General features: G+C 52.0%; 1 protein-coding gene across 1 annotated transcript in view; it reads left to right on the top strand.

Moving 5' to 3' along the window:
* The window catches only part of ALAS2 (5'-aminolevulinate synthase 2), a 58,549-nt gene extending 36,029 nt beyond the window's left edge, over nt 1–22,520 (top strand). Inside the window, exons 7-11 of the mRNA XM_086940196.1 lie at nt 2,375–2,554; nt 5,238–5,402; nt 8,532–8,800; nt 21,693–21,855; nt 22,043–22,520. Of these exons, the coding sequence (XP_086796322.1) occupies nt 2,375–2,554; nt 5,238–5,402; nt 8,532–8,800; nt 21,693–21,855; nt 22,043–22,206 (941 nt within the window). The 3' untranslated portion in view covers nt 22,207–22,520. The remainder of the gene's footprint in view (nt 1–2,374; nt 2,555–5,237; nt 5,403–8,531; nt 8,801–21,692; nt 21,856–22,042) is intronic.

Here is a 22,520-nt window from a genome sequence, read left to right as displayed (position 1 = left end):
AAGGATTCTTAGTGGTATACCCTGAGGTAATTTTAGTTAGTAACCGGACCCTTGATATCCAGAAAAGAGAAAAATATCTAAGAATTCCCTCAGGGCAGCCCAACCCTCCTCTGAGTCCGCCCTGGTGGTGTCATCCTACCAGGGTGGGACGAGAAGGCCTATGATAAAGCATGTCACATTACGTGAGTGTGCCCACCTCGTCCAATTCTTGGAATTGCCATTCTTAGTAGGAGACACGCAAATATAATACGGATCTGTATACATATAATATTTGACCCATATGTGTCGGCTTCTGACATTGTCCTCCAGAGGCTTCTGGTGTAAGGATTCCATACCATGTTTGTGTAATATATTTACTTCAGAGCCAGGAGTGGTCCTTTCGTAGCCTCTTTTCCTCTCCCTTAGTGTTCTATACAAACCTTGAAGGAGCAGGAGCTGCCCACGCACCGCCCTTCAGGGGAGCGGCCTCCTGCTGGAGCTGGCCCACGCACCGCCCTTCAGGGGAGCGGCCTCCTGCTGGAGCTGGCCCACGCACCGCCCTTCAGGGGAGCTGCCTCCTGCTGGAGCTGGCCCACGCACCGCCCTTCAGGGGAGCGGCCTCCTGCAGGAGCTGGCCCACGCACCGCCCTTCAGGGGAGCGGCTTCCTGCTTGAGCTGGCCCAAGCACCGCCTTCAGGGGAGCGGCCTCCTGCTGGAGCTGGCCCATGCACCGCCCTTCAGGGGAGCTGCCTCCTGCTGGAGCTGGCCCACGCACCGCCCTTCAGGGGGGCGGCTTCCTGCAGGAGCTGGCCCACGCACCGCCCTTCAGGGGGGCGGCTTCCTGCAGGAGCTGGCCCACGCACCGCCCTTCAGGGGGGCGGCTTCCTGCAGGAGCTGGCCCACGCACCGCCCTTCAGGGGGGCGGCTTCCTGCAGGAGCTGGCCCACGCACCGCCCTTCAGGGGGGCGGCTTCCTGCAGGAGCTGGCCCATGCACCGCCCTTCAGGGGAGCGGCTTCCTGCAGGAGGTGGCCCACGCACCGCCCTTCAGGGGAGCGGCTTCCTGCAGGAGCTGGCCCATGCACCGCCCTTCAGGGGAGCGGCTTCCTGCAGGAGGTGGCCCACGCACCGTCCTTCAGGGGAGCGGCTTCCTGCAGGAGCTGGCCCATGCACCGCCCTTCAGGGGGGCGGCTTCCTGCAGGAGCTGGCCCATGCACCGCCCTTCAGGGGAGCGGCTTCCTGCAGGAGGTGGCCCACGCACCGCCCTTCAGGGGAGCGGCTTCCTGCAGGAGCTGGCCCATGCACCGCCCTTCAGGGGAGCGGCTTCCTGCAGGAGGTGGCCCACGCACCGCCCTTCAGGGGAGTTGCTTCCTGCTGGTGGACCTGGGCAGTCGCCATGGGACATGTCTGGTGTCTGGATGTGGAAATCTCTGGTCTGCTTCAGAGGAAGCTGTGTAGGGGATGGTACAAGAATGTCTCAACCCAGAAATATCATGTACCTACCATGGTCTACAAAAATATCCCCCCCATTGAGTTAATAATAAAAATCAATGTATGGGATACTTTTGCGATCAATATTTAGTACATGATATTTCAGTCGGATTACTTTTTTTTTGATAGTCGTGAGATACTACAGGGTGTAACTTGGTCTGTGAGCAGATATCTCCAAAGTGCTGTATTACAATCAAGTGTAGTTGGCCTGGGAGTTGATAACTCCAGAGCGCTGCCTTTTAATCAGGTATAGTTCAGTGTGAATATTGCTGGAGTTATTATCAGGTGTAGTTACCCTGGGGGTGAATATCAATGGTGCACGGGTTCCAGGGGGGCCATCTCCATATTGTCATCTAATAATCAGGGGGAGTTGGTCAGGGTGTTGACATCTCGGGAGAGCGGTCCTTCACTCGGGTGCACTTGGTTTTCGATTCCCAGTTGTGCTATCTCATAACGTACAGTTGTGACTCGGTGTACCTATTGCGTGAGTGTTGGCTTAGAATCAGGTGTAGTTCAGTGTGGATAGCCCTGTCCTGCTGTCTTATCAAGAGCTGTTGCTGGTCCTGGGTTGATGTCTCAGGATTACTGTCTTATAAGTGGTGTGATTTTCCGTGTACTGCTGTTTTATAAGGTGTAATGGGTGTCCATATGTACTGTGGCCTTACACTCAGTTGTAGTTGGGTTTGAAGGTCCCTGTTCTGTCCTCTTAGACTCAAGTGTGGCTGTGGATGGGTGGAGATGTTTCTGGCTGATGTTGTTCAGCCAGATGTTCTTGGTTCACATATCTCCCTCATGGCGTAGATGGTCTCCCACTGCTGGGTACCCCAATATCTCCCCATTGGGGGGTACATTTTGGCTTGTAGATTGATTGACATGCCCTTGACTTCCTTATCTTCTCGTTCTCAGGATGCGAGATCTACTCGGACGCGGGGAACCATGCCTCCATGATCCAGGGTATCCGCAACAGTGGGGTGCCCAAGTACGTGTTCCGCCACAACGACCCGGCGCACCTGGAGCAACTCCTGAGGGACTCGGACCCCAAGAAACCCAAGATCGTGGCCTTTGAGACGGTGCACTCCATGGACGGTAAGCCAGAGCCACGTGTGATCTTGTCCATGCCGTGTGGATTCAGGTTCTCTCGACCACATTGGACCCTGATGTGGATACAGCCAGTCAACAGGGCACAAACAGGGGTGTACCCACCCTGCCCACTATTTTGAGAAAGGGGTCTCTGATCCCCTTAGCAAGGCTGAGAGGGGGCCCCCTTGTGCCCCAGCACTGCAGCTGCTTGCATTTGCAAACAGCACATGCTTGTGAGCTTGTCTGGGATGGTTGTAGACCTTCAGCCCACAACCAGCAGGTGCAATGATTTTTGTTATGTTCATTTTTAGTTTTTGTAAATACCCCTTAACCTTTTAAATGAGGATGATTATAAGGACATCTAATTAGAGTGGAGTGGGTTTTTTATGACCCCCCTTCCCCACATTGCCCAAAAGGGGGAGGGGCCACACCAACAAAAGAGGATGGACGGGAGGGGCAAGAGAAGCACATGGTCAACAAAGGGTAGGAAGGAGGGGCAGGGGGCAACCTACATCAAAGGGTAGGAAGGAGGGGCAGGGGGCAACCTACAACAGAGGGTAGGCGGGAGGAGCAGGGGCAGAACAAAGAGAATGGAGGGTAGGTGGAAGGGGTAGCAAGCTGACAGGCGAGGGCAGGAGGGAGGGGCAGGGGCAGTGAGCTGACAACCGAGGGTGGGCAGAAGGAACATGTGGCGAACCGGCACTGTTCAGGCAGGAGCAGCGGAGGTGCCCATTGCAGTGGTCAGGGCACAAGGCCAATGCTGGGCGGCACATCGCTGAAGGCCGGGCACAGAGGGGTTGTTTGCCCGCAGCAGGAATGGGCGCAACGCCTGCTGCAAACCCTCTATTGCACAGAGCCGTGGACTCTGGGCTGAATGTGATAAAAAACGTACATTTATTGAAAAAACAAAGTATAAAGAGACGTATACTTTTGTGTGGTAATATGTTCTTACGTCACATTTAAAAAATAAATTAAATGAAAAAAAGGATAAAGTGTTGTTATAGTTAGGTATGGTAATAAGATATTAATTTACAGTAAACAACATTAGAAATTCATTGAAAAAAACAAAAGTTAAAGTGACACTATATTTAGGCGGTGTACTGAGATAAAAACTGACCTGTAAAAACAAAAAACAACACTATAATTCACCAGTCATAGTTCAGTAAACTAACTATAACTTGAGCCTGCACTGCCGATGACCTCACACATTGTATCACTCATGACATGTTCTATGACATCACTGATAACACCACTGACGACATCTCAAATTACATCTTGATGATGTCACTGATTATGTCATCCAATGAATGGGACTCTTTGCTGCATGCTTTTCATACTGAAAGGTATCACTGCGCAACACCAAGACCCCATTTTCTGTCGCCTCTGTCGTGCGAATGTCCGTAACTTTGTGCAACCCCAGATCATGAAGCATAAGTGTGGGAGCAGCTCCACAGAGCAGAGGCTGTGCTCTTTTTTACTGGGTTATGATGCATAACAAACAATGTCTCCGTAGTCTTCAATGCGATCTGCAATTTACTAAACTTTGAATATCGCTCAAAAGAGTGCGTGACGATTATTTACCTTAATGAGATGCCGCTGTTAAACACCTCTTCTGACATAGAATTTTAGGTCAACGGCTTCACGTCTAAGCTTGCGTCACTGGCAAGGTTTGCAAAACCAAGTCACAACCTCCATAGTTTGTAAAAATAATTCACATATAGTCCTGAAATTGGCATAATGGTGTAAACAATTAGAATTACACTTACAATTATAATGCAACTAGATCTGTTTGTGAGTCACCACTAAATTATACGTTCGTCAACAATTTTTCACTGGACTTCCGGAAATAAATATATACAACATATAAAACTCCAGTTTACATAGAAATTGTCAATAGAACCACAAGACATTTCTTTATTCGGCAGCGTGTGCACAGAGATCCACAGGTGAATAATGTATTGGTAGGATACGCTTTAGTTTTTCTCACATATTTTGGCAACATGACTTTGATTTACGCCACAACCTATAACTAACGTAGCCTGCAACTCACTCCAGCTGCGCTCAGTCTCTGCCTTGTATAAATGAAGTACGGTTTGCACTTAAGGTTAGTGGCAGTAAAGCTGCGCACCATATACCTTTTACCATACTGAGTCCGACTTGTCTCAAGGACTACGTTACTCCCATTTTGTACACGCCAACATGGACAGACAGACAATCTACGCTGTATGTGCCTGTGGGCCGATTACTACCTATTTTGTTTTCTAAAATGATCTACAGGTTTATAGAGTGATCTGAGGAGCAGTAGCTTGGATGATGATGTCGTCAGTTATGTCATCAGTGATGTCATCAATGATGTTATTTAGCATGTCACGAGTGATGTAATATGTGCAGTCATCAGCAATGGATGACCAGGGGCGTCAGTTCTAGTTCGCTCATGGAACTATAACTAATTTAAGTATTTTTTGTTTTTTAAATGTTAGTTTTTATCTCATTACAACATTTAACTATAATGTCACCTAAACTTTTGGGGGTTTTTCAGAGAATTTCAAAGGTTTTTTTTTAACGAAAGCTAAGATCTTATTACCATACCTAACTATAACGTCAGTTTAACAAACAGACAGACATATAAGTATATCTCTCAAACCCATGCCTGCCTGATGATCCGGTCTCTTTTTCGCCATTATCACAGGGGCCATCTGTCCACTCGAAGAGCTCTGCGATGTCGCTCACAAGTACGGAGCCATCACGTTTGTGGACGAGGTGCACGCTGTGGGACTGTACGGCACGCACGGAGCCGGCGTCGGAGAGCGTGACGGAGTCATGCAGAAGATGGACGTCATTTCTGGAACGCTGGGTAGGAACCAATGGCCTATCGCGTTGCTCCCAGAGGTGGCTGGGTCTATAGCGAATGACGTCGGACAGGCCAGTGTCTTCTTGAAGGCCAGTGTCTTCTTGAAGGTCAGTAGGGCTGGAGCAGCATCAGTGACCTGTTAGGCACCACCTGACAAGTCACAGATGTTGCTTCAGCCCTACCAGGCTGCAAGAGGCAATAGATGTTTGGGTAACTTCGCCACTTCTTTAATAGCCCCATCCGCAGTGGCATAAGACCAGCAAAATTGAGAAAAAAGTGAAGGTTTAAAAAGCTAGTGGTTGAAAAACATTTCACTCAACTAGAGACAAGTGGTTATTAAGCACTCAGCATAAGACATGGGGAATAAGACAACAATACTGTGCTTTACCCTAGACAAAGGGCCTACGATGGGAACACTGCACTCTTCTACAGATGAAGCGATAATGATAGCAGTGCTGTTCTAAAGATGGAGTTATGATGATAATACAGTGGTAGAGATGAAAGAACTACATTAATACTGTGCTCTGCTTGAAATGAAAGGGTTATGATGTTAATACTGTGCTCTGCTAGAAATGAAAGGGTTATGATGTTAATACTGTGCTCTGATAGAGATGAAAGGCATATGTTAATACTGTGCTAGATATGAAAGAACTATAGTATTACTGTGCTCTGCTAGAAATTAAAGGGTCATGATGTTAATACTGTACAAGAGATGAAAGGACTATGTTAATACTGTGCTCTGCTAGAAAAGAAAGGGTTATGTCAATACTGTCAAGAGACGAAAGAACTACATTAATACTGTGCTCTGCTTGACACTAAGGTAGGATGTTAATAATGTGTAGTGGTAGAGAAGGGGTTACGAAAACAATACTGTGCTCCAGATGAGATGGTTATGACTTTAATGTTGTGATCTTGTAGGGACAATGAGATTGCAATGTCAATACTCTATACTGTGCTCTAGAGACACAGGGTTTCATATGTCTATACTGTGCTTTCCTAGAGACACAGGGTTTCATATATCTATACTGTGCTCTACTAAAGACACAGGGTCAGATTTCCAATAACTGGCGCATCCCTGCATATCAGCAGGGATGCGCCAGTTATTGTGCGTCACGGCTCCGCTACCATGACAATGCGGCGCACCATGGGGCAAAAACAGACAGATGTGTGACACATCTGTGCCATAAAGGTGGCGCATTGCTGGAGTTGCTTTGCAAACGCGATGCAGCTCCAGCAAGGTTCTGGAGTGCCCTATCTTTACAATGCTGCGTCAATCCTTACACCTGCTTGAAGCAGGCGCAGGGTTTTGACGCAGCATGGACCCAAAAGTGACTGAGTGAAATCTTGTAGATTTCACTCAGCCACTTTTAGGAGGTGTTCCTGCACCGGAACACCCCCCCATCCCCCGCGCGCAGGTACACCTACTTCTAGCGCAGGGCTTTACAACGTGACGCATCTCCCAGATACGTAACATTGTAAATACCCGCAGCATGGCACTGGTTTTGCGCCGCCGCTGCGTCACAAAAGTGATGCAACGGCGGCGTAAAAGAGGCGCAAGGGGCTTGTAAATCTGCCCCACAGGGTTTCATATGTCTATACAGTGCTCTATTAGAGACAAAGGGTTTCATATGTCTATACTGTGCTCTACCAGAGACAAAGGGTTTCATATGTCTATACTGTGCTCTACTAGAGACACAGGGGTTCAAATGTCTCTACTGTGCTCTACTAGAGACACAGGGTTTTATATGTCTATACTGTGCTCTACCAGAGACAAAGGGTTTCATATGTCTATACTGTGCTCTACTAGAGACACAGGATTTTATATGTCTATACTGTGCTCTACTAGAGACACAGGGTTTTATATGTCTATACTGTGCTCTACTTGAGAGACAGGGTTTCATGTGTCTATACTGTGCTCTACTTGAGAGACAGGGTTTCATGTGTCTATACTGTGCTCCATCAGAGACAAAGGGTTTCATATGTCTATACTGTGCTCTACTAGAGACACAGGGTTTCAGACGTCTATACTGTGCTCTACTAGAGACACAGGGTTTTATGTCTATACTGTGCTCTACTTGATAGACAGGGTTTCATATGTCTATACTGTGCTCTACAGACGAAGGGTTTCATATGTCTATACTGTGCTCTACAGACGAAGGGTTTCATAGGTCTATACTGTGCTCTACAGACGAAGGGTTTCATATGTCTATACTGTGCTCTACTAGAGACACATGGTTTCACATGTCTATACTGTGCTCTACTAGAGACACAGGGTTTCATGTGTCTATACTGTGCTCTACCAGACACTGAGGGTTTCATAGGTCTATACTGTGCTCTACTAGAGACACAGGGTTTCATAGGTCTATACTGTGCTCTACTAGAGACACAGGGTTTCAGGTGTCTATACTGTGCTCTACTAGGGATGAAGGAGATCAGACATCTACACTGCCCTCTACTGGACATGAAGTGTTTCGGAAGCACTCTACAGGAGTCGAGGCACCTCAGCTCTGGCACCCCTGGCTGCAGGCCCTGTGTCTTTATCTGAGGCGACAGAGGGACAGTGTACCCAGGGAGCACTTTATCTCTATAGGGGCCTGCCGGTGAGTGCGTCACAGCAGGCGACCACACCCTAGCCACTGTCAAGCCTCAAAAGAGTGTGTGAGAGTAAAAAGGAGCAGCCCTAGCCTCCTACCTCACCCCTACAACCACTCCACCATATGTCACTATCACAATATGTGTAGACATGGCCAGAAGGGCTGGGGGCACAGAGGGGCTCTCCAGCTCACACTCACTTTAACCTGGAGTCTCCTCTCGCTCAAGAGGGGAGAGTCAGTCACAAGTCCAGGAGGAGGAGGGGGAGGGAAACGAGAGTGAAACACACTGACGCGAGTGCAGGGAGAGGAAGGCAAACTGCTCCCCCTGCAGTGGGGCAGCCCATTCCTGTTTGGATGTGTAGTAAGGGCCATGGTTAGGACTGGCTAGGAAAGATAAGGCAGAAGTAAGAGTATTTGTTGTTGAGGATCCGACAAGACTGCCATAGCGCAAAGATACCTGCAAGATGAACGTTTGCGCTTTACAAATGTTAGTTACTTACTCACATCATGTAACATCAGTGTCGCTTCCTCTCCACAGGGAAGGCCTTTGGCTGTGTCGGGGGCTACGTGGCCAGCACGGCCGCCCTCATCGACACAGTGCGCTCCTATGCCGCTGGCTTCATCTTCACCACCTCGCTGCCCCCCATGGTCCTGGCGGGCGCCCTGGAGTCCGTGCGAGTGCTAAAGAGTGAGGAGGGACTTGCCCTGCGCCGAGCTCACCAACGCAATGTCAAGCACATGCGCCAGCTCCTGATGGACTCGGGCCTGCCCGTCATCAACTGCCCGAGCCACATCATCCCCATCCGGGTGAGTGAGAGTGAGTGTGTCCGAGCCACATGATCCCATCCGGGTGAGTGAGTGTGAGTGTGTCTGAGCCACATCAAACCCATCTGGGTGAGTGAGAGTGAGTGTGTCAGAGCCACATCATTCCGAGCCACATCAAACCCATCAGGGTGAGTGTGTCCGAGCCACATCATACCCATCCGGGTGAGTGAGCGTGAGTGTGTCCGAGCCACATCATACCCATCCGGGTGAGTGAGCGTGAGTGTGTCCGAGCCACATCATACCCATCCGGGTGAGTGAGCGTGAGTGTGTCCGAGCCACATCATACCCATCCGGGTGAGTGAGCGTGAGTGTGTCCGAGCCACATCATACCCATCAGGGTGAGTGAGAGTGAATGTGTCCGAGCTACATCAAACCCATCCGGGTGAGTGAGTGTGTCCGAGCCACATCATACCCATCCAGGTGAGTGAGCGTGAGTGTGTCCGAGCCACATCATCCCCATCCAAGTGAGTGAGTGTGTCCGAGCCACATCATACCCATCCGGGTGAGTGAGCGTGAGTGTGTCCGAGCCACATCATTCCGAGCCACATCAAACCCATCAGGGTGAGTGTGTCCGAGCCACATCATACCCATCCAGGTGAGTGAGCGTGAGTGTGTCCGAGCCACATCATACCCATCAGGGTGAGTGAGAGTGAATGTGTCCGAGCTACATCAAACCCATCCGGGTGAGTGAGTGTGTCCGAGCCACATCATACCCATCCAGGTGAGTGAGCGTGAGTGTGTCCGAGCCACATCATCCCCATCCAAGTGAGTGAGTGTGTCCGAGCCACATCAAACCCATCTGGGTGAGTGAGAGTGAGTGTGTCAGAGCCACATCATTCCGAGCCACATCAAACCCATCAGGGTGAGTGTGTCCGAGCCACATCATACCCATCCGGGTGAGTGAGCGTGAGTGTGTCCGAGCCACATCATACCCATCAGGGTGAGTGAGAGTGAATGTGTCCGAGCTACATCAAACCCATCCGGGTGAGTGAGTGTGTCCGAGCCACATCATACCCATCCAGGTGAGTGAGCGTGAGTGTGTCCGAGCCACATCATCCCCATCCAAGTGAGTGAGTGTGTCCGAGCCACATCATACCCATCCGGGTGAGTGAGCGTGAGTGTGTCCGAGCCACATCATCCCCATCCAAGTGAGTGAGTGTGTCCGAGCCACATCATACCCATCCAGGTGAGTGAGCGTGAGTGTGTCCGAGCCACATCATCCCCATCCAAGTGAGTGAGTGTGTCCGAGCCACATCAAACCCATCTGGGTGAGTGAGAGTGAGTGTGTCAGAGCCACATCATTCAGAGCCACATCAAACCCATCAGGGTGAGTGTGTCCAAGCCACATCATACCCATCCGGGTGAGTGAGCGTGAGTGTGTCCGAGCCACATCATACCCATCCGGGTGAGTGAGTGTGTCCGAGCCACATCATACCCATCAGGGTGAGTGAGAGTGAATGTGTCTGAGCTACATCAAACCCATCCGGGTGAGTGAGTGTGTCCGAGCCACATCATACCCATCCAGGTGAGTGAGCGTGAGTGTGTCCGAGCCACATCATCCCCATCCAAGTGAGTGAGTGTGTCCGAGCCACATCATACCCATCCGGGTGAGTGAGCGTGAGTGTGTCCGAGCCACATCATCCCCATCCAAGTGAGTGAGTGTGTCCAAGCCACATCATACCCATCCAGGTGAGTGAGCGTGAGTGTGTCCGAGCCACATCATCCCCATCCAAGTGAGTGAGTGTGTCCGAGCCACATCAAACCCATCTGGGTGAGTGAGAGTGAGTGTGTCAGAGCCACATCATTCCGAGCCACATCAAACCCATCAGGGTGAGTGTGTCCAAGCCACATCATACCCATCCGGGTGAGTGAGCGTGAGTGTGTCCGAGCCACATCATACCCATCCGGGTGAGTGAGCGTGAGTGTGTCCGAGCCACATCATACCCATCAGGGTGAGTGAGAGTGAATGTGTCCGAGCTACATCAAATCCATCCGGGTGAGTGAGTGTGTCCGAGCCACATCATACCCATCCAGGTGAGTGAGCGTGAGTGTGTCCGAGCCACATCATCCCCATCCAAGTGAGTGAGTGTGTCCGAGCCACATCATACCCATCCGGGTGAGTGAGAGGGAGTGTGTCCGAGCCACATGATCCCATCCGGGTGAGTGAGTGTGAGTGTGTCCGAGCCACATCAAACCCATCTGGGTGAGTGAGAGTGAGTGTGTCAGAGCCACATCATTCCGAGCCACATCAAACCCATCAGGGTGAGTGTGTCCGAGCCACATCATACCCATCCGGGTGAGTGAGCGTGAGTGTGTCCGAGCCACATCATACCCATCAGGGTGAGTGAGAGTGAATGTGTCCGAGCTACATCAAACCCATCCGGGTGAGTGAGTGTGTCCGAGCCACATCATACCCATCCAGGTGAGTGAGCGTGAGTGTGTCCGAGCCACATCATCCCCATCCAAGTGAGTGAATGTGTCCGAGCCACATCATACCCATCCGGGTGAGTGAGCGTGAGTGTGTCCGAGCCACATCATCCCCATCCAAGTGAGGGAGTGTGTCCGAGCCACATCATACCCATCCAGGTGAGTGAGCGTGAGTGTGTCCGAGCCACATCATCCCCATCCAAGTGAGTGAGTGTGTCCGAGCCACATCAAACCCATCTGGGTGAGTGAGAGTGAGTGTGTCAGAGCCACATCATTCCGAGCCACATCAAACCCATCAGGGTGAGTGTGTCCAATCCACATCATACCCATCCGGGTGAGTGAGCGTGAGTGTGTCCAAGCCACATCATACCCATCCGGGTGAGTGAGCGTGAGTGTGTCCGAGCCACATCATACCCATCCGGGTGAGTGAGCGTGAGTGTGTCCGAGCCACATCATACCCATCTGGGTGAGTGAGAGTGAGTGTGTCAGAGCCACATCATTCAGAGCCACATCATACCCATCCGGGTGAGTGAGCGTGAGTGTGTCCAAGCCACATAATACCCATCCGGGTGAGTGAGCGTGAGTGTGTCCGAGCCACATCATACCCATCCGGGTGAGTGAGTGTGTCCGAGCCACATCATACCCATCAGGGTGAGTGAGAGTGAATGTGTCCGAGCTACATCAAACCCATCCGGGTGAGTGAGTGTGTCCGAGCCACATCATACCCATCCAGGTGAGTGAGCGTGAGTGTGTCCGAGCCACATCATACCCATCTGGGTGAGTGAGAGGGAGTGTGTCCGAGCTACATCAAACCCATCTGGGTGAGTGAGAGTGAGTGTGTCCAAGCCACATCATACCCATCCGGGTGAGTGAGCGTGAGTGTGTCCGAGCCACATCATACCCATCCGGGTGAGTGAGTGTGTCCGAGCCACATCATACCCATCAGGGTGAGTGAGAGTGAATGTGTCCGAGCTACATCAAACCCATCCGGGTGAGTGAGTGTGTCCGAGCCACATCATACCCATCCAGGTGAGTGAGCGTGAGTGTGTCCGAGCCACATCATACCCATCTGGGTGAGTGAGTGTGTCCGAGCCACATCATCCCCATCCGGGTGAGTGAGTGAGTGTGTCCAAGCCACATCAAGCCCATCCGGGTGAGTGAGTGAGTGTGTCCGAGCCACATCATACCCATCCAGGTGAGTGAGCGTGAGTGTGTCCGAGCCACATCATACCCATCTGGGTGAGTGAGAGGGAGTGTGTCCGAGCCACATCATACCCATCTGGGTGAGTGAGAGTGAGTGTGTCCAAGCCACATCATACCCATCCGGGTGAGTGAGCGTGAGTGTGTCCGAGCCACATCATACCCATCCGGGTGAGTGAGTGTGTCCGAGCCACATCATACCCATCAGGGTGAGTGAGAGTGAATGTGTCCGAGCTACATCAAACCCATCCGGGTGAGTGAGTGTGTCCGAGCCACATCATACCCATCCAGGTGAGTGAGCGTGAGTGTGTCCGAGCCACATCATACCCATCTGGGTGAGTGAGAGTGAGTGTGTCCGAGCCACATCATCCCCATCCGGGTGAGTGAGTGAGTGTGTCCGAGCCACATCATACACCTCCGGGTTAGAGTGTGTCCGCTCCACATCATAACCATCCGGGTGAGTGAGAGTGAGCGTGTCCAAGCCACATCATACCCATCGGGGTGAGTGAGAGTGAGTGTGTCCGAGCCACATGATCTCATCTGGGTGAGTGAGTGTGTCCAAGCCACATCATACCCATCCAGGTGAGTGAATGTGTGCGAGAGATGAGAAAAGCTTCCGAGAAAACGTGTGTAGGAAATGTTGCAAACAAATCCAAAACACAATGATACAGTGAGAAATAAAAAACTTACAATAGCAACACCAAGTAAAAGAAATAATTAAAACATAAGAAAATATAAACACTGAAGCAAGCATTGTCAAAGCGAATATTTCTGGCACTGACTGCCGGCCTTTTGGTTTTGTGAATGCTTCTGTTTACTAAGGTGTTTGCAAAATGTTATTGTCGAGGAAGCTGCTGGGCCCTCAGCAATATATAAAAAAGAAACGCGGGCAAAAAGTAAAAAATGAAATAAAGGCACACGCGCACATATGACCACAGTAGTCCCTGGCACTAAAGAGATCTGCTCTGTGTGAGGAGGGCCTCCTTTTGAAAGGGCAGAATGAGGTCACTTGCACTTACAGTGAAGTGAGTCAGCCCTTGAAGTGACGCATCCACCGGCCCCACGCTGTACTGGGTGGAAGAAGGGTGGGACTGGCAGACCAACGGTTCTGAGGGCGAAGAGGGCTTGTTCAAGACCCTATATGTATAGAAGTAGATTTACATAATTTTATTAAAATCAAAAGGTCTTGGCTAAAGCCAGACATGAAAACAAGGGCTGGTCAGGACGATTGGTCTAGTCTTGCTGTCCTATTGGCTGTGCCAATGGTTTCTGGGATGTTGTGTAGCGATGGGATAAAAATAATCTGACTTTCCCCGGGGTATGCAACATCTGCAAAAAAGAAAACAGGCTCAATGATGTGGCCTCTGTTGGCGACTGCGTCATTCCGCCGGTGTGTGCATGCGTGATAGACATGTGCAAGCATGTGATACCGTGCACACGTGTGCCAGGGGAATGTAGTGGGCGCCATTTCCTTTAATTGACTTCTTAGAGCAAAAGCACTTTCTGCACAGAGGAGAGACCAGCAGCAGATGGGAGCTGCCAAGCCCTCAAAAAAATGTAAAAATATATATATACATACACCGGTCCGGGAGGGGTTCAGGGAGCTATGGAGGAGTGGGTTGGGGGGACCAGGGAGTAGTGGGTGGGGAGAGGAGGGGAAAAGAAGCACATGAGGGGCAAAGCAATGTGAGGTAAAGTACACAAGAGATGGAGCAACATGGAGTAGTGCGGGGGTGGGGAGAAGCAAAAGAGAGGGAAAACAGCACACAGGAGAGAGAGTAACAGAGTGCGGAGCTGGGGAGTAGCACTTAAGAGAGAGCAGCACAAGAGGGAAAGAGTAGCACGGAGCGTGGGGGTGGGGAGACGCACATGACAGAAAGAGCAGCACATGAGGGAGAGAGCAACACTAAGAGTGGGGCTGGGGAAACGCACATGACAGAAAGAGCAGCACATGAGGGAGAGAGCAACACGGAGAGTGGGGCTGGGGAGACGCATATGACAGAAAGAGCAGCACATGAGGGAGAGAGCAACACGGAGAGTGGGGCTGGGGAGACGCACACGACAGAAAGAGCAGCGCAAGAGGGAGAGAGCAACATGGAGCGTGGGGCTGGGGAGACGCACATGACAGAAAGAGCAGCACATGAGGGAGAGAGCAACACGGAGCGTGGGGCTGGGGAGATGCACACGAGAGAAAGAGCAGCACATGAGGGAGAGAGCAACACGGAGCATGGGGCTGGGGAGACGCACACGACAGAAAGAGCAGCACATGAGGGAGAGAGCAACACGGAGCGTGGGGCTGGGGAGACGCACACGACAGAAAGAGCAGCACATGAGGGAGAGAGTAACACAGAGTGTGGGGCTGGGGAGACGCACACGACAGAAAGAGCAGCACATGAGGGAGAGAATAGCACGGAGCGTGGGGCTGGGGAGACGCACACGAGAGAAAGAGCAGCACATGAGGGAGAGAATAGCATGAAGCGTGGGGCTGGGGAGATGCACATGAGAGAAAGAGCAGCACATGAGGGAGAGAATAGCACGGAGCGTGGGGCTGGGGAGACGCACACGAGAGAAAGAGCAGCACATGAGGGAGAGAATAGCATGAAGCGTGGGGCTGGGGAGATGCACAAGAGAGAAAGAGCAGCACATGAAGGAAATAGTAGCATGGAGCGTGGGGCTGGGGAGACGCACATGACAGAAAGAGCAGCACATGAGGGAGAGAGCAACATGGAGCGTGGGGCTGGGGAGACGCACACGAGAGAAAGAGCAGCACATGAGGGAGAGAGCAACACGGAGCGTGGGGCTGGGGAGACGCACCTGACAGAAAGAGCAGCACATGAGGGAGAGAGCAACACGGGGCTGGGGAGACGCACATGACAGAAAGAGCAGCACATGAGGGAGAGAGCAACACGGAGCGTGGGGCTGGGGAGATGCACACGACAGAAAGAGCAGCACATGAGGGTGAGAGCCACACGGAGCGTGGGGCTGGGGAGACGCACATGACTGAAAGAGCAGCACATGAGGGAGAGAGCAACACGGAGCGTGGGGCTGGGGAGACGCACATGACAGAAAGAGCAGCACATGTGAGATGACTGAGAGAGCAACAAGGAGCGCCCTGCGTGGCAGGGGAGAAGCACACATGGGAAAGAGTAACACTAAGTGTGCGGGGAGAAGCCCACGAGGAAGCAAGGTGGAAAACACATGCACTTCCACGGAGTGCTTAAGAACTAAAAAGTAGTTCCCTAAAAGTGACCAGTGGAAGGGTGCAGGCCAGCCAATGAAAAGGATGGTAAAATTAAAAGGCTATGCAGCATGGCAGGAACAAACACAAGAAAAGGAAGGCTAGCTAATGATTAGAAGTAGGTGTATGAAAGTGACAATAAAACGAGCCAATGGAAAGCGATGGGCGGGCTGAAAACCCTGAAAGTTCTTGGTAAATCCACAAAAGATCTTTCGTAAATCGAAGCTTGTGCGGGCTGGAAACGAGAGCTAATCAGTACCAAAAATGCATATATCAAACATGGCCACTGGAGGGCAGCAGCTCACCGCGGACTGAGAGGATGATTCAGCATCACTCAGGAGGCTCCAATTGTCCTTGGATATATTATAGCAGGTGTAAGTTGTGCCTCTGTCCCCCTGGGGGACAGATCGCACATCCGCCCCGACACCCGGCAGAGGAGTGTAAACTGAAGGCCAGGCAGGCCTCCTCCTGACAGAACAGGCATGAAATGTGACATCGGTGATATCTCAGAAACCAAAACTTGCATCTTAAATCCATTCGGAAATATGTTTGTTTCACGAGCATGTGTACTTATCTTTGGAAAAGTCCGTCCCTCCAGCCTCTGCTCTCAAGTTACACGTCCAGGGTCACCAACAGCCCATTCTCTGAGCTAAAAACCACAATTTATTTATTTAAATTTATTTAAAGGTTTTGTAGAGCGCGTAGTAACCCTAGAGCATTCCAGCGCTAGACCTGAATCTCAAGGGGGGTTCAGCAATGGAGGGAATTATGGGTGAGGAAAGAGGAGGGTCTTTAGAGATTTCCTGAACTGGAGGAGATTGGGTTCTGTTCTCAGTACCCGTGGGAGGTTGTTCCAGTGTTTGGCCGTGTGGACCGAGAAGCGGCGGCCACCGGACCTGGCTTTTTTAACTCTGGGGACTGTGATGAGGTTCTCTCCGCTGGACCGGAGGGCCCTTTCCGCTTTGTAGGGGATGATGAATTCCTTGAGGAGGGGAGGGCCGTTGTTGTTGAGGGTTTTGTGGGCCAGACAGAGGGCCTTGAAGGCAACCCTTTCTCTGACTGGGAGCCAGTGGAGAAGCTTGAGAGCTGGCTTTGCCGAAGATCTTGCGGGTGTGTCAGTGAGTAGGCGGGCAGCGGCGTTTTGAACTTTCTGCAAGGTGTTGAGGGTGGCTTCGGGAGCTCCCAGATAGATTGCGTTGCAGTAGTCCAGTCTTGCCAGGATGAGTCCCTGAATCAGGAGTTTCTTGGCGTTCGCAGGGAGCAAGGGGAAGATCTTTCTGCACGCTCTGAGGAGTCCGAAGCAGATTCATGCCGTCTTTTTTGCCTGTGTTCTGAAGCTCAGGTCGTTTTCAATCCATACACCAAGGCTCTTGACCTCTTCCTTGGGTGCGGGGGGGTCACCCAAGCAGCTGGGCCAGAGGTGAGGCGGCAGGGAGGGCCCTTTGTGTCCGAGCATCAGTATCTCGGTCTTGGAACCGTTTAGTTTTAGTGAGGAGAGGTTCATCCAGCTGTGGACTTCAGTGAGACAACTGTGGAGGTCAGAGGGGGAATGGTGAGGGTGTGAGAGGGTTACCACCAGCTGGGTATCGTCGGCGTAGTTGATGATTGATACGCCGAACGGACTGACCAGTTTCTCCAGTGGGGCCATGTATACGTTAAATAGCGTAGGGCTCAAGGATGAGCCCTGCGGTACTCCACAGCGGAGGGGGATAGCGGGTGAGTGGCTGTCGTTCTCCCAGACTTGGAAGAAACGGCCTGCTAGAAAGGATTTTAGCCACTTCCGGGCCGTACCCCTTACTCCGACTTCTCCCAGTCGTTGGATTAAGGTGAGGTGGTCCACAGTGTCGAAGGCCGCACTGAGGTCCAGGAGGATCACTGCCACTGATCCTCCCGTGTCCAGAATGCTTCTGGCCTTCTCCACTGCTGCCAGGAGGGCGATGTCAGTGCCCTGGCCTGGACGGAACCCTGTCTGGGAGACCCCTAGTAAGTTGTTGTTCTCCAGTAATAGTGAAAGTTGTTTGTTCACTAACTTCTCCGTGATCTTACTATTTCCTGGGAGAAGGGAGATAGGTCTATAATTGGAGAGATCCTGGGGGTCTAGAGAAGGTTTTTTTAGTAGGCCTTTGACCGCTGCCGCTTTCCAGCTGGGGGGGACTAGGCCCTGCGAGAGGGAGGAGTTAATCAGTGCCATGAGGGGGGGGGGACGATGGTGCTGGTCATTTTTTTCAGGAAGCGGAGGGGGGCGGGATCGAGGGGGGACCCACTTTTGATTGAGGCCAATGTTGCTGCAACCTCTTTCGTGGAGACTGGACCGAAGGCGTCCAGGGAAGGTGAGGGGCTGTCAGGAGGATGGGAGAGATGGATGGGATGAATGGCAGGATCCCGGTCCATGTCACTAGGTTCGGTGGAGGGAATGGCCGAGAGAATTTTTTGTATTTTCTCGTCAATAAAGGTAGCGAGTTTAGTGCATTTGCTTTCCGCTGCTTTGGGGTCCAGTGGTTTGACAGGGGGGTCAGGGGCGTGAAGGAGTTCCTTGAGAACGGCGAAGGTTTTGTGGGCCGAGCAGGCGGCGTTTTTGATTCTACCTTCATAGAATGCGATTTTGGTGTTACGTAGTTCCCTTTTGTAGGCTTTTACGGAAGCACGAAAAGCGTCTTTTTTTTCTGCTGTTTTGTCCTTCCTCCAAAGGCGTTCGTTCCTCTTGCATTCCTTTCGTAAAAGGTTGAGTTCGGGGGTGTACCAAGGGGACGGGTTGACTCTCTTAATGCGTTTCAGAGTGCTGGTTTTCGGAAGGATGTCATCCAGAGATTGGGTAACCCAAGTATTGAATTCCTTGTCAGCGGCGGTGGTGCCTTGAGAGGGGAGGGGGACGTTTTCCCTTAATTTGGCTGCCCATTCGTCTGGGACCAGTTTATGCCATCGTCTTGTAAGGGTTCTGATTTTGGGGGGTTGAGGAGGCGGAATGTTGATGGCCCATTCAAAAGGGACCAGAAAGTGATCGGTCCAGGGGAGAGGGACGTGGGCAAGGGTTTTCAGGTCTTGGATGTTGGTAAATATGGGGTCGAGTAGTTGCCCTCTGTCATGAGTGGCCTGTGGGTTTTTTAGGTCAAGGCCAGATGCGGATGAGCATGACCAGTGGAAGTGTCCGTCAGGCTGTCCACGTGTATGTAAGGACACCGGAAGGAAGTCCCCTACAGAACAGGTGTACCCCCACACAACCGAATACAGTGCGGTTCATGGGCCCAGCACTGGACACCCCCCCCCCCGGGCACAGCTCCAGGTGCATGCATGCCTCAAGCCACACAACCGGATACAGTGCGGTTCATGGCCCCAGCCACCCCAGCACTGGACACACCGCCCCCCCCCCCCCCCCCCCCCCCCCAGGGCACAGCTCCTGAAGCAGACATACCCCAGGCCACACAAACCGGATACAGTGCGGCAGGGCTTTAAGTGGGCCGGGTCTCACCGGGTCTGAGCACCGGCAGTTTTTTTAAGGTGGCCTCGAAACGGGTCTCTTTCGGGCTCTGTTTTGTGCCTGCTGTCACAGCAGTCCGTTTTTTTCTGGACTGCAGTGACAGCAGGCACATCGATGTGCGGGTGGTGAGCGTTGTAGGGGAAGGGAATTCCTTTAACGAGAGTAATTTGTTCTCTGGATTTCCCTTCTCTTTTTGAATGACAGGGGCAGCAACATTATCGTGGTGTCACCAAGGCTCTAAGTGGGAGCTTTTTCAATATTATATACAACAAGCGATAGTTGCTGCTTATTTATCTAATGCAACTAACAACCATTGACAAACCCAATAGTCCTGACTTCTTGTAGGTATTATGTTACTTGTTGTATCATATATCTAAATGCAATGACAAACAACAAAATACAGGTCGGGCGGCACACTGTGCGAAGCAGAGACTTTTTAGTTTATGTGCTTAAGCCACGCCCTTAATTTCATTGGCCACGCCCCTTTGAGAGACCCTCCAGTTTTTTCAACCCACTTAAAGCCCTGCAGTGCGGTTCATGGCCCCAGCCCCCCCAGCGCAGGCAGCGGCTTCCACTGGACCCCCAGGAGCAGACATGCCCCAGGCCAAATAAACCTACTTCCAGGCAGCCTGAGTCCTCTGTAAGGCAGGCCTCGGGCCGGAGGCAGCTGGCACAGGCCAGGACAGGGTCTCTCGCTGAACCATCGGTGCCCATTCACATCACAAGGACCCTCTCAGCCATCAAAGGGACAGGGTTCATTCTGTCTCTCCTCGAGTCTTGCACGAGGAAAGAGAGGTGTGGGGAGGGCTCTTACATGGAAACCCAGGGATCTAATTGGCTGGATGAAACTACCAAAGCTAAATTAATTCTCACGCAGTGCATTCCACTTCCCTAACAAACTGGGGTCTCATTCCCCGCTGTGCATGCCCCAGGGCACGTTGGTATTACAGAAGGGAACGCAGACGCTTGTGCGGCCACTTCGGTAATACCGATAGCCTTTGCACACTCCAAACGCCAGCGCTATCATCAGAGGGCGTTTCCTCATTTGCATAGGGGCGTGCCCCATGCAAATTACGGAATCTCTTTACCCCTGTGCCATATTTCAGATGCGGGCACAGAGGCAAAGAAGCTGTCAGGAGGCGCATAGACAGGGTGCCACCCTGTCACTGCACCCACCTGCAAGAGGGTCTCTAATCCCCCTTCAAAGAGCAACGGGTGCCACCTGCACAGTGGAACATGGAGTGGCTGCTTCAGAGGAGCTGCTCTTTTTTTCACCTGAATGGGCTCCCCTGGGGACAGCGCAGTCACTACAGTAAATGGCATTATCCTAGTTAGCGCTGGGCACATCTTTTGAAAGGTGCGCCCAGCACTAACCAGGAAAATGCACCACATACATAATTCAGCCCCTGGTGGACTCGGGAACCTTGGGGTAGCGGGTTTCAGGATGCCTGCTCCCACAGGTCATTCCATGTTAAATAAAGCAGTATGGCAAAAAAGACAACTGAAAAAGTCTCTCCTAAATAAAAATAAAACGTCCACATAGACCTGAGTTTTCCTCTGCAAAGACATTCCTGGGGCCGTAGTACAGAACGTGCCCCAGGGGCGTCATCGGTATGTGCGCCCGGTATGCACGCCCCTGGGGCACATTGGTATTACAGAAGGGGGCGCAGATGATTGTGCGGTCCCTTTTGTAATTCAGATAGCGGGGCGCACATATAGCGTCAGCACTATCATCAGAGGATGTTCCCTCATCTGCATGTTGGCGTGGGCCCCTGTAAATAAAGGAATCCCTTTGCCTCTGTGCCTGGCCATAATACAGACACGGCCGCAGAGGCAAAGAAGCTGCCCGGAGGCGCACTGGCTGCATCCCCTGATGGCAGTTCTCTGGAAGGGGAGGAAGGGGGTCCTATGGACTACCCAGATATCCCCTTGCAGGCAGGGGCAGCCACTCACTGCACCCACTTGCAAGGGGATCTCTTCCCCACTCATAAAAGTGCAGGCGGGTTGCACGGAAGTAGGACTGTGAAATGTGTGTTGTGGCCTCTTGTTGGGATACCCCTCTTGCACCACCTTAGAGAAGGAGGACTGTGGAATGTGTGTTGTGGCCTCTGTTGTTGGGATACACCTCTTGCACCACCTTAGAGAGGGACTGTGGAATGTGTGTTGCGGCCTCTATTCTTGGGATACACCTCTTGCACCACCTTAGAGGAGGACTGTGGAATGTGTGTTGTGGCCTCTATTCTTGGGATACACCTCTTGCACCACCTTAGAGGACTGTGGAATGTGTGTTGTGGCCTCTGTTGTTGGGATACACCCCTTGCACCACCCAAGAGAAGGACTGTGGAATGTGTGTTGCAGCCTCTGTTGTTGGGATACACCTCTTGCACCACCTTAGAGGGCTGTGGAATGTGTGTTGTGGCCTCTGTTGTTGGGATACACCCCTTGCACCACCCAAGAGAAGGACTGTGGGATGTGTGTTGTGGCCTCTGTTGTTGGGATACACCTCTTGACAATCACTTTCTGAAATTCAATAGGTGGGCAACGCCGCGCTGAACACAAGGATCTGCGACCTCCTGCTTACTGACCACAACATCTACGTCCAGGCCATCAACTACCCCACAGTCCCACGCGGAGAGGAGCTGCTCAGACTGGCCCCTTCGCCACACCACACTCCACCCATGATGAAGTACTTTGTCGGTAAGTGGTCCTGCACTTCACAGGGTGGCCAGAAGAAGGGGGCTGGGAGACAGCTGCCATTAGGGCTACAGTTGGGGTTCATCCAGGGTTTTAGGGTGGATGGCTGTACCCAAGAGTATTGGGGGTGTTCGGGACTGATACATCCACTGTATTTCATCATGTCCTCTTTATGTCTTCCTCTTGGTAGAGAGCTTGGTCCAGGCATGGAAGGAGGCGGGAATGCCCCTACAGCAGCCCTCAGCAGCAGAGTGCAACTTCTGCCACCGACCCCTGCACTTCGACCTCATGAGCGAGTGGGAACGCTCCTACTTTGGGAACATGGGCCCGCAGTACATCACCATGTATGCCTAAAGACCGCACTGGCGTTGTACCGTTGGGTCCACGCACCGCCGCCAACTCAACTGCGTGAAACTGCTTCCTGGCACTGCTTGAAACACTAAGGCTGCTTGGCCCTAACACGCCTGCACTTGGACAGCGAGAAGCAACCGTCACTTGAATAAACGCAACCACAGGGCGTCCGGGGTTGGGTAGGCCTGATGCTGCATGCGCTTGCCTCGCAACCCCAAAAACGCTTTGGAGCGCGTGTGGTGGGAGGACCAACCGCTCGAGTGGAGTGCGCCCCAGAAGAGGATACTTATAATAAAGGATGCCCTTGGTACACAATG

This window comes from Lissotriton vulgaris, chromosome 10 (assembly GCF_964263255.1).
Source record: "Lissotriton vulgaris chromosome 10, aLisVul1.2, whole genome shotgun sequence".
NCBI classification, from domain to species: Eukaryota; Metazoa; Chordata; class Amphibia; order Caudata; family Salamandridae; genus Lissotriton; species Lissotriton vulgaris.
The sequence above is the reverse complement of the archived record's forward strand: the minus strand, read 5'-3'. Positions and strand labels throughout refer to the sequence as shown.